Below are 16,937 nucleotides of genomic sequence, written 5' to 3' on the forward strand. Positions count from 1 at the left end.
TGCAGAAATATTCACAGCAGCATTATTCTCATTAGAAAATACTGGAAACAGTTCAGATGTCCATCAACAATAGAATAGATAACTGTGGCATATATTTATAAAATAGATTATACCATATAGCAATGAAAATTAGCTGCACTTAAATTAACATGGGTGATATTCACAAACATATTGTTGAGTGAAAGAAACCAGGTACAAAAGAACACACACTGTCCTTCCGTTAATGCAAAGTTTACAAACAGACAAAGCTAACCTGTCGAATTTAGGGAAACATATATGGGTGGTAAAACTATAAAGAAAAGCAAAAAAGCAATTAACATAAAGATCAGGTTCATGCAAGAGAAGGAAGGGTGGTGATTAACTTGGTTGCCTTCTGGGGAGCTGGCAGTGTTCTATTTGTTGACCTAAGTAATTTCAAGGTTTTGTTTTTTATATATTAATTTGTTGGGCTGTGTATTTGTTTCATGTTTTTTTAAAATGTGTCTTATTCACAATAAAAATAACTTAAAAAGAGTAATAGATAATGGCATGGATAAATGTTAATATCTTACATAATGAAGGCATGTTACAAAAAAGTATCTTTAAAACTCAGTTTTTAAAATGTTTATGTGTATATATAGACACACACATACGTGCACACGCACACACACTAGACACAGAGTAAAAACACAGGAAGGATATACACCAGAATGCTAACAATGGACATCTCTGGATTTTACGCAGAATATGTACTATTTTATAACTAGGAAACTCTTCATTAAATATGATTTAATAACATTAACACCTATAAAGGATGTTATCCTCTATGGAAAGATTGATTGGGTTATTTATGTGTTGTTCAGGGAAGGATTTAAAGCTGCTTTAAATGCAATAAATAGTATTTGAGCAAAAGACACATATGCGATCACATAGAGACACTTCAATGTGGTGTGGTTATTAACAAAATATACCTTAGCTGCAGGGAGAATAATGAAAATTACCCACCAATTTTTTAATTTTTGTTTCCTACAGTCAATAGTTCCTTTATATGTCAACACAAAAAAGGACAGCATTTTTATGTAGCTGATTGAAGGAAACTGCAATTTGATTTTTTTAAAAAGGGAATATTAGCTAAGGCTGTGGAATTTGGTCAAAACACTTGATCTCCTGTGGTTTCAATCTTCTATCAAAAAAAGCAACAATGCCCACCTTTCAGAGTTGTTTGGAGTGTAATGTAACATTAATAAATACTCAAACAGGATATTAACACATGACATTCAGAACCGATTTTTTTGGGAACTGTTAGAAAGGCAGATTAGCATTGGGATTAAGAGTTTGGGTTTTGGAATTGGATCTGGATTTTTATTTATTTTTCCAGTTTTATTGAGAAATAATTGACATACATCACTGCATAAGACATACAGCGTGATGGTTTGATTTACGTATATTGTGAAATGGTTACCACAATAGATGAGTTCGGCTAACATCCATCTTCTCATATAGATACAATAGAAGGAAAAGAAAGGAAAAAAATTTTCTCCTTGTGATGAGAGCTCTTAGGATTCACTCTGAATTTGGATTTTGATTCCCAGCTCTACTGCTCACCTAGCTCTTTAATTGTGTATTTTATTAACTTCTCTTCCTTCATTTCCCCACCTTTAAAATAAGTACCTACCTCAGAGGGTTGTTGTAAGGGTAAAATGAAGTGCTCAGTGTAGCGAGTAGCACAAGTAGATGTTCATGTAAACCTTAGCTCTTGGAGAGCTGTTTTGGATGTGACTTCAGTTTACCAGCAAAATTAGTTACTGGGGTAGTAACCACTTTTTTCATATATATAACAGAACTATAGGAATTTTTTTGATAGTTGATTACTACTAAGCTTAATGCTGCCATCTCTGTAGTCATTTATAGGAATATTTGATATGATTAGGCATAAAATCTAGTCTGCATCCTCAATATGAAGTTGTAAATTGAGAAGAGAATAAATGGAGGGGAAGTACCATAGATAAATTTTTCTCTATTTCTTGAATTTAGTTTAAACATCCCCCGCCCCCAGTAATTTCCCAGAGTATCAGTAATCTCTGTCCAGATTCTTTTCATTTCGTGTTGTATGTTCCTGAAAAAAAAGTAAAGTTAGTGGTAAAGTTGTCCAAATCTTGTTGTCTTATTGAATTCCATTTTGATTTTAGAGGGGAAAAAAAGCTCTACGTTTCAAGTTTGTGTGTAGGTGTGGGAGGGGGCCGGGGGGAGGGAGCATAGACACATCAATTTCATAGAATACCTTCCTTGAGCAGTACTGTGAGTCATTACCCGCATAGAGCTGGTGTTCCCTTGTGTTCTTTCACAGATTTAGAGAGATTGGACCTTGTAAATGTGAGGTCTCACAGCCTAATGCTTTGTAGGAGTATCCTGCTTTGTCTCCCTTTAATTAGTTTACTGCTTCCTGAGTCCCAGAAATAATATTCATTTTGCTCAGAGAATTTCAATCCCTGTAGAGTGTAGACATTTAAGCTTCTTGGATTCCAAAAGGAGCTTGAAAATTAAATAACAGTATTTACCTCTTTATGGTTTTTTTCAGAGGTTGGGTACTTGAGAAGAGGAAGAACATAAAATGTGTTATCTTCTTCCTTAACATTCTACTTGTTTTAAGTCTCCACCTGGGAACATGAGGACTTCCTCCTTGTATGAAAGTTGCATTGCAACTAAGTCTGTGCTGAGCTCTGTGATACTGCACCCATCCAATCCTCTGATGTTCATTTTCTCTGATATCCTTCAGGTTACTGAATATCTTAACTGGACGGCTTTGGGGACACCTTGTGTTAAATATTGTGTGGAGAACTGGTTTGTTACCCATTTATGTACCTGGCATTTCAGGAGTCTTGAATGCAATATAAAATGAGGGTAAATAGTAGCCCATAAATGTTTAAAATCTGACTGGAAAAATCATATACACACCAATTTCTGATTTCTAGGCACATCCATTTAGTGACACAGTGACAGAGGAACAATTTTAGGGAAGCCAAATATAGTAGCTGCCAGCTAAGAAGAGAATTAGAAAGTGTAAAAATAGACAACCCTTTTCAAGTATTGCATCCTGTACACGTTCCATTGTGATGGAGCATCCTGTCTCAGAGCCCTCCCTCCATCACGTCTCCTCCTTACCAGGACACATAGAAACCTGGATAATTTTATTTCTTTGTTTTTGAGAGTCAAAAAAAAAAGAAAGAAAGATATGTATTATTACTCAAAAGAAGTATGGCGGCTGGTTAGTTCAATTCGTGGTCTCTTGGGCAGTTCGACAGTGTCCTTAAAGACCTGGGCTCTTTCCATCTTCTGTACTGCGGTCCTCAGTGTGTTGTCTTTGTCCTCATGCTTGTATACCCATGCTACAACATGACTGCTGCTGCTGCATATAGCCATTTGTCACATGACTCAGGCAGGGTTTTACATTGCCATTCTGGAGGTTCACTGGCATGCTCTTCTTTTCTCAGACAGCTGCAGGGTGAGGAGCTGAATCTGGGAGGGTAGCATGGGAAAAAACACGAAACTGATTTTTGAAGAGGTTTTAATAGTCCATCTTGGGCATTTGTGCAAATTAAGTGACTGTATTTTTGAATATGTAAATTTATACGCTCAGTGACACGTATTTGCTCCAAAGCCAGTGCGGTCTTGAAGTATGTGAGGATTGATTTACTTCACTAGATCCCTAAAAAAATCTGTGAGTACTTGACAACGTTCTAATTTTTACTTTTTTCTGTGTCTTTGTTGATAGTTTCCTCTAAGTCAATGCCTGTCTACCTCATTTCATTTTTTATTTTGATAACATGTTTCCTCATGCCCACGACTGGGACATTGTAGATACTCAGTGAATACTACTACTGACTGGTTGACTTTGGTGTTCAGGATACACCTTTTAGTTATGCAGAATCTTTTTCTCCCTTCCTTTTTAATTAGAAACCATATTCCTTGTGAACCTAGTGAATGTTGAATTTATACCATAACTTCTGTGGCTCTCAGCCAATCAAAACAAACCCCGAGGGAATTTGCCCTGGGGGAAGGGCAGAGGCAGCAGTTCTTCAGAACTATATCCTTGAAATCATGATTGTTCCGTTCTCCACTGGCCAGTCTTTCTCTTTGGTATCCCTTCTCAGAATTAACACATTGGAAGAAAGTAATAAATAATGCACACTAGAGTCAATGTCTTGGTTGCACTAAAACCACTCTCCTGCTCTTTATGGTGGTGTGAGGCTTGTTCAGAACACTCTTCTATAAGCTTAGCACATGCAGGAACAGATAGTTGGCTGGCAGACTACCTGGCAGAGGTGGTTCTCTACAGTTTTGTCTTGTCAATCAAACCCAAAGCATTTTGGACCAGGGTCTGTCTTTCTATTGTTTCTATAAGTGACTTACTTAACATGTAAGTAATGTTAAAAAGAGAAAATGGGGTCATTTTCTCTTTTTTAGGTCTAGCCAGTTTTTACTCCCAGGGTAAGCTAGAGTCTTCTCTCTAACCCACTTGGTCTGAGAAAATGGGTTGCTCCGTAGGTTCTGTCCACAATTTTAGCTGAATTGAATTCTAAGCAGTTTAAAGACATTTTCCTAGCTAAAGACATTATCTCATCCTGTTGACTCGGTACCCTTAACTCCTGACCAAGTTCTCACTCTGAACTGTTTGTTCCTGGACTTACTTCTCCAACTGTCCTTTCGGCTTACCATCTGAGCATCCACAATTGTACTTTTCTTTTATTCACAGTTTAGTTTCCTCATCATTAGTCGTTGGTCCCCAACTTGTGCATTACAAGCACATTTATTTCCATCATATTTTTTGACACATAGAGACTGACATTTTGTCTACTGTTAAATGGTTAACATAAATATATTTTGCTGTACAATGAGAAGAGGTCCATTTATTGCACATAAATGTCTAACATATTGACTTATTAAGTAGTTTATAAAGATTTGGGCTTAATTCTGCGATTGTTTTCAGAAGACGGTTGTCAGCAAGCCTGCTGGAGTATGTGATTTTGCATGTGAAGCTCAGGCAAGCCAGGCATAATAGGAAGGCTTTATATATAAAACTGACTCTTCCCAAGGTGTTTGGAAATTGAAAAAGATGGACTATAATGAATTTATAATTGTATTCAGTAATTTCTCAGTACTTTTGAATTATTGAAACAGTCCTTTAGTAATTAGCAGTTTTCCTAATAAATGTTTATGGTGTTTTTTTTTAACCTACTCTTTTGTAATCTGGTAAGAGCGGAAAGGGGTTAGAAGCCAAATCTATGCTGGACTACAGAAGATGACAACACTGAGACAGTGAGTAAAGAAATATGGCACCGTGGTTTTTATTCCACACTCCCCAAATTACCTTTGGTGAGCCTAAGAGGTTTCACTCATGAACAGAAAAAATCTTAATTATTCACAATGCTTTGGTGTACTATAAAAGTCAAATTATTAACGCTGTAATTTGTTCCGATAGCATTTAGTAGGAAAATATATCAGAAATAATGAATTGTTTTCAAGATATGATAAGGTAGATATATCTACAGAGAGCAATCAAAAAGAGTAGCAGTAGAGTATTGATTGCTTTTTAGAGGAAAAAAAAGTTCCGTTCCATTTCTAAATGTTAACAATTGTGAGAGGAGTATTCCCACTTGGGAAGAATGTTCTCCAGGTTGCTTCATTGCCAGGTGTTTGATATCACATGGAGTCTTAGATGAATAAGGCTTATGGCAGTCTTCGGGAATGATGTACTCCAAGGACCTCTGCTTCCTGCTGTGGAAGCGCTCCAGTATCAGTGGGAATGTTCCAGTGGTCCCTGTGCTGCTTCTAGTGAAGACCGAAGGTTTTCCCCCTGAATCTGAGACAGCTGCAGAAGAGGATACCTGTCTGCTAACAACCTGAATTTCAGAATGTTTCCAATGAGTGAACTGCATGTTTTCATTTCTACTGTTTATGGGATTTAATTCTCTCATTTATTAATGGAAATAAACCTTGCCTGCTTTTGGTTCCTTTTAACATCATTGCATACTACAGATATGATTTACAATGGTTCTAAAGTTTAGAAAAATCCAAATCATATGATAGTTTGCTTTGAGACCATCCGTATTTTCTGCTTTCCCTTTTTTTCTCTCCTTGACCTAGCAGCAGCAAGCCTTTGTTTGAGGTGTTCATCTGGAACAACTTTTCCACACTTGTTTTCATGTTCTGTTAGATTACAGGGCAGCAGGCCTACCTTTGAAGCTCCTTTCTCTTTTGTTTCTTTGCCGTGCACTCCAGTAATTAACTTTGTCCTTCTTTTATTTGTTCCAGTCAATCGCAGGCCACTCTGCTGAGCATCTTCTCCCAGGAGTACCAGGTTAGAAGTTTTCTCCTTTGTGAGGGTTGACAGGTGCCTAATTGAATGATGAATGTCCCTTTATTTCTTTGTAATTGAACTGCCAGCTCTCTGATTGGGTTGGAGGATGTTCTCCTTTCCACATCAAGCACCGCCTGCGTCTCAGTGGAGGCCTGCCAAGCCTACCCATCCATCTGTCTAATAACATCTAGCCTTTGCTTATTTGGTGGACCTGTAATAAATTATGCTAAACCATTATTATTCTGACAATAATAATTTCCCTGTGTTGCGTGGTTCCATGTGCTAAATGTTTGCTGACTTGCACTGTCAGTGCCGCTTTCCATTGCTGACAGAGATGATGATAAATGACCATTGCTGGAGTGGCAGAAGGCAAGAGAGGCAGAAAATGGAGTCATTTATCATGAGATGACAGGTGTCAGTCAAGTGGCAAGTCTCTATGGGATTACTTTTTGTAGTTTTCAAATAAGTTGTTTTTAAGCAATGTTCTTCCTGGTTAAAAATGGCAATTGGATTGTAAAACTAGAGTACAGAGGACTTAGATGGAATTGAATTGAGGGAAAATTAATACAAAGGTTGAAAGAGGGAACAAGTTTTTCTCTGCCCTCTGCAACCCTAAGCAAACTTATTTAGATTCAATTACTATGACCCTGTTGGCTTTTACATATATACTGTACCTTGTGGTGCAGTCTTAAGACATCTCAGCCAAGCAATGGAGATTAAAATGCATAAGCTCATAGAGTAGAAGGAAACAAGACCTACCACTACCAAAATCCCTGAACTATTATTTAGTTTGCCCCATGTGCTAGACGTTGGAATCAAGTAATATGCCGTTCTTGTTCTTGAACCTGATCTGTGACACAACATAAAGATCTTTTGTGTTTTGTTTCAGAAACATATTAAAAGAACACATGCCAAACATCATACTTCGGAAGCGATTGAAAGTTATTACCAGAGGTATGACCAGCCTGCCCCACTAGAGGGTATCATAGTACCTATTAATTGTAATAATAATTATGAATAAATTAGATTATTAAATTAATTTTCTATATAATGTTTCAAAGCATTTTGTTTTAAATCTGTTATTTAAGACTTCAAGTATATTTTTGAATGATTTCTCAAATGCTTTGTTTAAAGAATATGTTGAGACTGTTGATTAAGTGTGCGTATATGTACTACGTAAGAAATCGTTACAATATTATGAAATCTCAGTTGGCTACTTGAAACTTATTGCAAGTGCATATCTTGTGTAGCTGCTTATGTTCATACATACATATATCTACATGTATGTGTGCAAGTTCTCAAACCAATTTTCATTTATTTCTTATTTAGATCAGCAAGTTGAAAAATATATTAGAAAATAAAATTGAATTTTGTTTCATTTGTCTTTTGCATCTTAGGTATTGGGTTAGCCATTTTAGAAATGAAAAAAAAAAGACATGTATCAAGTAAGGACATATGAAGATATATGATAATGTACAACTGTCACATTTTTAAAGAGGTTTTGTATTTTACGAAGAAAATCTGGGTATTAAATCGACAACCTAGTGTCCAGGGAATATTTTAATTTCAGCCTAATTTATTAAAATAGTTTTCAACCTCTGTTCTGAAACAGTCTTTAAAATAGCTCTTTTTAAAAAAAATTGAAAAAATTTTATTTTCTTTGCAGTATGACTGAATAATTTATAATAGTAAATGGTAATGGTTTGCATTAGAAAATGTTGGTTGGTTTTTTAAATATTTCAAGGGCATGTTGGAAAGGAAAACTGTTTGAAATATGCTCTTAAATTATTACACTTAAGATTGACAGATCAACCTTTCTGTGCTGAAAGGGACACCACTGAATTTTAGATGAATGATTTTTATGCATGAAAATTTTATGAATGAAATGCATATATAGATAAAATATTGGTGTCGTTTGTGTCAAGTCATTTTTTTAAGAATCGAGAAGTGTTTATTGAAAAGAAAAGTTATTGAAGTGGGACTTTTAAAAAATTATTCACTATGTCATATATGATAAAAGATATGTTGAGTTTTCAGTAGTAGTGTCTGTTAAAGAAAAATATACACACACCACACCACACACACACACACACACACATTTTTGTTTCTAGAAGAATTCTTCTCTAAACAAGTCTCTGTAAAGTTTGAATTGATTTATTCAAAAGTCATAATCTCCTCCGTGAAATTAGCATTTAAATTAAAGTTATAACCTAAATCATACATAAAAAATTAAGAATGGCCCATGAAGTGCTGTGAAGCCAACTGCTTTGGCATCCTGGCCCTCCAAAGAAAGACTGAAAAGTTATTTACATGTCAAAAAATGCATTCTTCTTTGTCAAAATTATAGTTTTAGGCCATCATAAAAAAGGATGGTTCTGTGTCCAGATTTTAAAGCCTTGTTAACATAAGCAAAGGAAAATAGAGCATTTCCTAGAAATTTGGAGATCCACTAACAGGCCATGGGGCTGCCCTCTGATAATCATTTTCCTCCTTATAAAAAGACCATTTTAATTAGATGATTTATAAGATCTCTAAGTGCTGCTTTTTAAAATCTTAGTTTCATTAAAAAGTATGCTTAATTATTGAAGTATGAACATACTTTATTGGATTATCTGGGTAGTTTAGGCCAGAAATAGAAATCTTTCCTTTAAGTATGGTTACTCAATGATGAACAGCTGAGTAGGTAATAATGAGAATACTGAAATATATTTGTATTTCTTTAAATTTACTTAAATGTGAGAATCTCAATTATTTTGAGGAGTCATGACATTTGAAACAAAAACGTGAAGTTAGGCTGTAGTGGAAAGACTAATAGGAAGGCAGTTGGACAGTCTCTTACTTTTCCGCCCTGCTCGCTGACTTTCTGCTCTGCACTTTGTGCTTGGAGATGGGCCGTATTGTTACCTTTTAAACGGATTGACCTCACAGGCCTCTTGTTCTAGACATGCAGGTTGAATGTCCCTGTATTCTATAATCTCTAAGGTAAATGGGCCTTAAAAGATTTTTATTTTCCAGCTGATGAGAATAAAGGAAAACTGTATTATATCAAAACATATTTAAGCAGTTTGACAATACTGACAATTTAAAAAAATAATTTTTCTCGTAAAAGTAATACCTATTGTAAAAAGTACGTTTGTAATGGTATAAAAAAGGAATGAATGGTTCCCCATAATTGTAGTCCCCAGAGATAACCACTGTGGTAGTTTTCATTCTAGTCTTTTGTCAATCCACTTTTATATAGATGAGGTCATATTATATCTGCAATTGTGAATCTTGAATTTCATACTTGGAAAAATGTATATGATGTAATATTATTTTGTAGAAAGCTTTTTGTAAACATTTTATTGATTGTATTACTTCATCATATGCAAGTATCATAATTTGCTAAATTATTTCTCTGTTGCACATATGTTTCCAATGATCTGATATTATAAATAATACTGTGATAAACATTTTGGTGCATAAGTCTTTGCATTTTGGGTTAATTTCTTAATATGTATATGTAATTACTGATGCAAACAATGAGCATTTAAAGATTTTATTATACGTTGCCAAATTATTGTCTAGAAAAGTTGTAATGGTTTCCTACTAGCAATATCAAAGAATTCCTGTGTCTCTGCATTCTTGCTAGCATTGAGATGGTCTCAATTGAAGATTGGAAGTCTGTATTTAAAACCATATAATCCACAGTGCGATTCCATCATGGTTAACAGAAACTTCAAAGTGTCCAAATGTCAGTAGAAAATGTTTTCTTAAGCTTTTGAATTATTGAGGAAATTTCCTCAGTTCTTCATGTTGTGTGTATATAGACACAGCTTGAATGTTCATTCTGAAAACAACTCTCTATTCTTTCCTCCGTACTAATGGCATCTTATTTCCAAACAGGAAACATACTTGGTAAAATTTATTTAAGTTCATTTACGCTGGTGCACCTGCGCGTGTGTGCATACACACAGACACACTCACAAGTTGGTCACATTTGCAGGTCCCCATCAACAACAGAGTTTAGAAATATTGTCTCCCTTCCCCTCCCTTCTCCCGCCGCACGCTGCCTGCAGGCCTGCTTTACTAGCTTTAGGGAATCAGACCCATTGAATTTCATTCAGGCGTTCACGTGGAAAAAAAGTTAATTCACATATGTTATTGACATTACATGATAAAAATAGTTCTGAAAATTTGAACCTCTTTTTTGTTTAATTAGCACAATTTACTTTGCACTCACTATGCCCCATCTACTGTGCTAGGAACCAAGTATACCAATGTGAATTAGACACAGTACCTGCCCTCAGCTGCTGTTTGGTGGGGAAACAGCTGCATACATGGAGATGGCTTCCAGAGATTTTAGAGATAGAATCAACAAAGATGGTGTTCAGATTTAAGCTTAGCATAGAATTTTGGTAGGTTTTTGAAGCTTTGCCGTTATAGTTATTATGAAAATGTTAAAGATCAAATAGCTTTGTATTATATTTAAAATCAGTACATACTAAGCATCTTTCACACTCAACATAAAATGGACCTTCTATGAAGATGTTTTTTTTTTTGCTGGGGAAGATTCGCCCTGAGCTAACATCTGTTGCCGATCTTCCTCTCTTTTTGCTTGAGGAAGATTAGTCTTGAGCTAACATCTTTGCCAGTCTTCCTCTACTTTGTATATGGGTTGCCGCCACAGCATGGCTAACTAGTGGTATAGGTCCGCACCTGGGATCCGAACCCACAAGCCTGGGCCACTGAAGCAGAGTGCACCAAACTTAAGTGCTACACCATGAGGCCAACCCTGAAGATCTTTTAAGGATGGTTTCACCCACAAGATATACATTTGTTAATCTTCCTGTGGCAAAGCTAGAGGATGACATATAACTTCTGTGCGAAAGTAGTTTTAATTTTCAATAGGCATTAGGAAGATAGTGCAGGCCACCTTAATGTAGTGTTCAGGATCACATCCTTATATCCCAATTATAATTCAGGTCTTTGCTAAGGATCTGTTGGATGAAGGTTCAGCATTCATTTGTATAGCCAAGGAGCTTCCAGGCTAGTTGGAGAGATAAACAAACCATTATAACTGTGTGAAAAGTCTATGCTGTAAGTTTGCACAAGATACTTTGAGGATGCAGGGAAGGATAGCATTAGAAATTTCCGATTATGTCCTTACTGAATATTTTCTGTAATTAGCATGCACCTTTGATTGCATATCTAGAAATATGAATAAACCTGATCTGTCACTTGATGTAGGGGACAACTAAAGTTCCCAGAAAGGACAAATACAACTTCAAATTAGTTTTACCTTAATTTCTTTTCTCTAGCACTTCTGAAGTGTTATAGGATATAATTGGGAAACAAATTGAGGAATAAATACGTTCAGAAGCAGGTCTACACTTTTCAGCATGTGAGGGCACCTCAGTAGACCTTGGGACACCAGGGTTCCACTTCAGAGCTTTACTGTTTACCAGCTATAAGAGCACACACGGGTTTTATCAGTACCTTGGGGTTTGCTTTCTTTATATGACCAACTGGGAAGCTTTATCAAGCTCATAATTAGGAATTTGCACTGTATTAAGTATGAACGTGCTTCAAATATTATATAGACTGTATAGATATAGTGGGATATTATTATTGTTTGGCCATTTTCTGTTTCTTTAAACTTAATAGAAGTGTTCCATTGGTCATGACCAGGATAATAATTGATGCACTGTTTCCATGAAAACAAGTGATTTTGACTCTAAACAACAGTTCTCTGGCACAGGCAATGGTCTGGGTCTAGTTCCTCTCTTTCATTATTTGCCATCAGCTCTCCCAAGCTCTGCTCTGGTCACACTAGATCCTGTCCTGGTCCTCAGACGCCCAGGCACATTCCTGACATTGTACTTACAGTTCTCTTGCTGAGAATGTTCCTCCTCCCATGGCTTGTGGCTTTCCTTCTTACAGGTCTCTACTCAAGTGTCACTTCCTTAGACATGGGCTTCCTGGCCAACCCATCTTAGTTTACATTTTATCATAGCATATATCATTATACAATATATTTATTTCTCTGTCTTATTTTTGTGTGTCTCTCCGGTGTAATGTAATCTCTGTGATGGCGGGACCCATGGAAGTTTTGTTCCCTGCTGCTTCTTCAGAACCTGGAATAAGGCCCAACACACAGCTCTCAAAAATATTTGTGGAGTGGAGAGTTGTAAAGATATCCTAATAGCAGTTTAGGGTAACTACTGTGACTCGGAATCTGAACCCCTAATGACTGTGCACTTTTGATGGCTACAAACACACGATTAGTTAGTCTGACTTGACTGAACTGACTGGTTGTTCCTTAATCAGGCCTATCAGGGCAATGGAAATGTACGTTGATGTGAGGTTCTTAGCTGACTTATTTCTCAGGGACTTTTCTCTAAACCATACTTGCCTTGTTTTTTTTTTTCCTTCTTGCTTCTGAAAGTACTTATTTCCCAATTAGATTCCTAAACAATTTATTCAAGAAAGGCTCCAATATTATGGAAAATGGATTTGTTAGAATTATTTTGAAGATATAATGATCCTGAGACCCTCCCCACCTTGTATAACTTGCTTTTATTCCATTTTGTTTATAGGAAAATCATACATCTTTATAAGCATACTTGTGAAATAATGTAATTTAATATCTGCTTCTGGCAATAAGTTATGTGGAAGGCCTCATTGTTGACTTTGATTTTTGCTGTCAAACAAATGTTGTTAATTTATTCACTTAAACAGTACACTCTGGAGAAAACGTCCATATCTAAATCTATTTTCTTGTCCAATATGGCTTTTAAAAATTATTTCATTACTCATTATTAAAGAAAAAAGTATATGTATAATATAGTCACCTGTCATAAGCCAAGAACTGTGCTAGGCATAATAAATTGAATAAAATACAATTCCTCTACTCCCAAGAAGCTTTCAGCCTTACAGAGGGAGATGGCTTTGAGGTGGACAAGTAACTAGGCAGATACAGTTTGCTACGTTAAGTGATGGAGAGATGTACAAGGTGCTCCTCGATGGCACATAAGGGGCACTTCACTTACTCCTGGCTTGTGGTGGTTTGAAGAAGGTGACATGTAAGCTGAATCATGAGTTCTCCAGGTGAAGGTTGGGGTGAGGAACAGTGACTAGAGAGAGGCTGGCCAAGTAGAGTAGGTGGGAACCAGATTATGCAGAACCTTACAAGAGCTGTTAAGTGGTTATAATTTAATCTTGAAATTTAACGTGGGGCCTTTGAAGTGTTTTAAGGAAGAGAATGGTACGTTGAAATTTTTGTTTAAAAAAATCATTTCAGCTTCTATGTCTGGGATGGATTGGGGACTTTTTGTTTTTTCTTTTTTTTAGTGGGGTGAGAGGATGAAGAGAGCTGGAGGTTATGACAGAAATCCAGAACAGATAAGATGATGGCTTGTATTGCCTATTAAAGGTGTGCTGACCCACTGTTGACGTCTGTTCCATTTTTTTTCTTAATAATGTGTCAACCATCCCTATGAAAAAAGTAAATAAAAAGGTGATATGGGTACATGGATGCTTTTTTTAAAGCATGAGAATAAACTATTTCCTTTCCGTGAGATGGTTGTGATATAGATCAAGACAAGGTGATAGGGATAGTTCTTTTTGAAATCATCTCTGTGTTCACTTTACATGTTAGGAGGTGAAAACAAGAGAGACCGATATGCTCACCCCTCATGCCCCCAGTTGTGTTAGTTAGTTGTCCGTGGTTTGGGGGTAAGTTGTTTTTGTTATCCTTTTCCCTTCAACGCTTTCCTATGACAGTAGCACACTTTAACTAGAGTTGAGCGTGGCGTTTGCCCAGGAGAAACATGTACACACAGGGGATGCTGACAAGTCTATGCTGGCCTTTTCTTGTCGCTGCATTACCACTTGGCTTTGTCTTGTCTAGGTACCTGAATGGAGTGGGGAAAAATGGAGCTGCCCCAGTGCTCTTGGAGCTGGCCAATGAGGTAATGTTATTGTTATTATTTTATTTAGACCTGCATAAAACCTAAGGGGCCTATCTAGAGTAGCTTTGCTTAGAATTATAATTAACCTTAAAAAAAAAAAAAAAAGGTTTTGAGGTGCATTAGACATTTAAATTGCTCCCTGGTCTTTTTGTACTTTTAATAATTGGACAAAGAACTTCATATATTAATAAATCAGTTAACATAATTAGTCTACTTCTTTTAATGCAAATGTATAAACAGCTTCTTAGTTTCTTATTTTGTGGGAAATTTCAACCAAACAGCTCAGGACATGCTCTTCTTCGGATGTGTTGTCTTAATTTAGTGTGAGAAATACCTGTGTCAAGTAAAGAGACATATGCCAAGAAAATCTATGCTAACTGTTATAAAAATGAAGAGAGAAATTGTATACTTAAAGATGTAACATTTACTTGATTCATTTTTTTTTTGTGAGCAAACTTTTATTGTAATAAAAGATACCTGCCTTGTAGAAAAGTCTCTTTCTTTATATGAAGAAACATACCGTTCTTATTAACACCAAGTATAAAGTGATTTATTGAACTTATTTGTTAACTCTGATCTGCTTCTGTTTGGGGAAACAAATAATAGTCGTACATTTAAAAAAGGAAACCCTAAAGATTTCCCATGAATGAAGAAGCTGTAAAAAGTTCATAATAGTTGCAGAGAGCATACCGAAAAAATAAAATATTTAATTCCTAAACTTTAAAATATTTATCCACTGTAATAAGAGCAATACAATATTTAGTCTGACTTGGAACTGCTTATGCAAACCTCATAGGGATGGAATGAAATGTGCACTGTTTTTGTGTTGCATTATAATGGAAAACATAGAAGCAAGGCAGAAAATGTGTGTTTGCATTAAAGATGACTTGGTACTGTGAGCATTAAGTGTTGCAGTAGCAGCAAGTTCTACATGTTATATTAGCAAGGAAGGATGGCTTCTCTCACGGCTTCTGTCTGCTCTACACCACTGCAGTCAGCAAATGAGCAATCACCTATCAGTTACTAGAAGGTTTTAATAGTCTAGGCAATGTCTACACGATCTGATAGGATAGTTAACATATAGAATGCATTTCTCTCCTCCTCCCAGCAAAATATGTATTTTATTCTTTTTTTTTCTATTTGTAGAGCAAGGTGGTTTTTAAATATCTCCAGACTTGTTTGTTATGAGTCAATTCTATTAGCAGCTTGAGGTATCTGAGTTCTACCTATTATGAAAAAGAAGAGTGAGCTAACAGCATTCTGGATACAGTATCTGGAAAGAATGTGATGCAAATATGGTACTCATTTTTATAGATGGTGATATTGATGACCTAAGTTTTACATAGTAGCAATTTATATTCATTTGAATTTTTAATATATATTTCTGTTGAGCTTAGCTTATTTAGCTGACCTCAACTTCCACCTTCTAGTAATATGGAAAATTTTAACCTACAAACACATTTTCTGCTACATCAATAAACCAGTTATTTACCATGAATAGATAGCGATATTTAACAAAGAAAAGAAATAGTTATTTAAACATTTTTCCTCCCCTTTGGCTGCAGATTAGTACAGAGATAACAGCACTTTCTGAGAGATTGCTAATGCATTAGGGGAATTTGGGAAGGACTGGTGCCAGATTATGGCTTCTAAACAACCAAGCTGCCATTTTTATATGATAGTTAATACTTAAATGACATATGCTTGCATCTGGTGACAATTGATGTGATGGTAATGCTTTATGAGTCAATATATATTTAATCAGTGGAAACTGTAAAAATTGATGAGAAATATATACCATTGGTACATTATAGTGTGCAGGAGTGCTCTTAAACAAGAACAATGTATTGTTGATTTGAGTACTAGGGACCATATGTAATTGTCATTGTTTTTATGAATGTCTTAATAGTAATTTTCTTATTTCGAGGCTAAAAATGAACATTTTAGGAAATCTCACTTTATTAGTAATAATAAGATCAGTCATTCTGTTCTCTCCACACAAATATTTTCAAGTGAGATTTGAAGCACTATGAATTTGACTTACATGCTAAATTCTGACATGAAGCATGATGGCCCTATTTCAGAGAAAGATGGACACATGATTAATATGAAAATTAGGGAGATGCAAGTACCTGAACTAATAAGGTAGTCCTTATTCAGGCTGGACTACCTTCAGTAATTTCACCATTTTTCATGTGTCAGCTCTGATGTGGGTTACTAGGAATAAGCAGCTTCGTGGAAAGCATTTCTTTCTACTTGGGGAATTTAAGGGCATCCAAGTACATACATATTTGAAAAAACTGTTCATACAAATGAAGCCAGCCTTTTTGTCTAGTTACTAAATCAAGATAAAATTTTGGTACGAATACAGGACTTGCAAACCTGTCGAGAAAAATTCATGGTGATAATATATAAGGAACATTTGCTATTTTACACCTAAGATAAAAAGACTTGTTTTAGAGGAGCATTATTACTCTTGAAAAACCCACACCTATTTTCTGGCGAAATTAAATCAGTGGTTAATAAAAGATCTGAGAACCAAAAAGAAGGCAATATGTTTCCAAAAGAGTAGATGCATTTTTAATTAATTAAAATGACTGTTGGATTGAGTATTCCCTATTTTCTGTTTGATCCTTTATAAAAAAGTT

The 16,937-nt window shown here is 35.7% G+C and overlaps 1 protein-coding gene across 2 annotated transcripts in view; it reads left to right on the forward strand.

Moving 5' to 3' along the window:
• The window catches only part of CDIN1 (CDAN1 interacting nuclease 1), a 280,480-nt gene that overhangs the window by 45,932 nt on the left and 217,611 nt on the right, over nt 1-16,937 (forward strand). For both annotated transcript variants that reach the window (XM_058541179.1, XM_058541178.1), the window contains exons 2-4: nt 6,292-6,337; nt 7,227-7,291; nt 14,229-14,289. In XM_058541179.1, coding sequence (XP_058397162.1) covers nt 6,292-6,337; nt 7,227-7,291; nt 14,229-14,289 — 172 coding nt within the window. The remainder of the gene's footprint in view (nt 1-6,291; nt 6,338-7,226; nt 7,292-14,228; nt 14,290-16,937) is intronic.

This window comes from Diceros bicornis, chromosome 5 (assembly GCF_020826845.1).
Source record: "Diceros bicornis minor isolate mBicDic1 chromosome 5, mDicBic1.mat.cur, whole genome shotgun sequence".
NCBI lineage: Eukaryota > Metazoa > Chordata > Mammalia > Perissodactyla > Rhinocerotidae > Diceros > Diceros bicornis.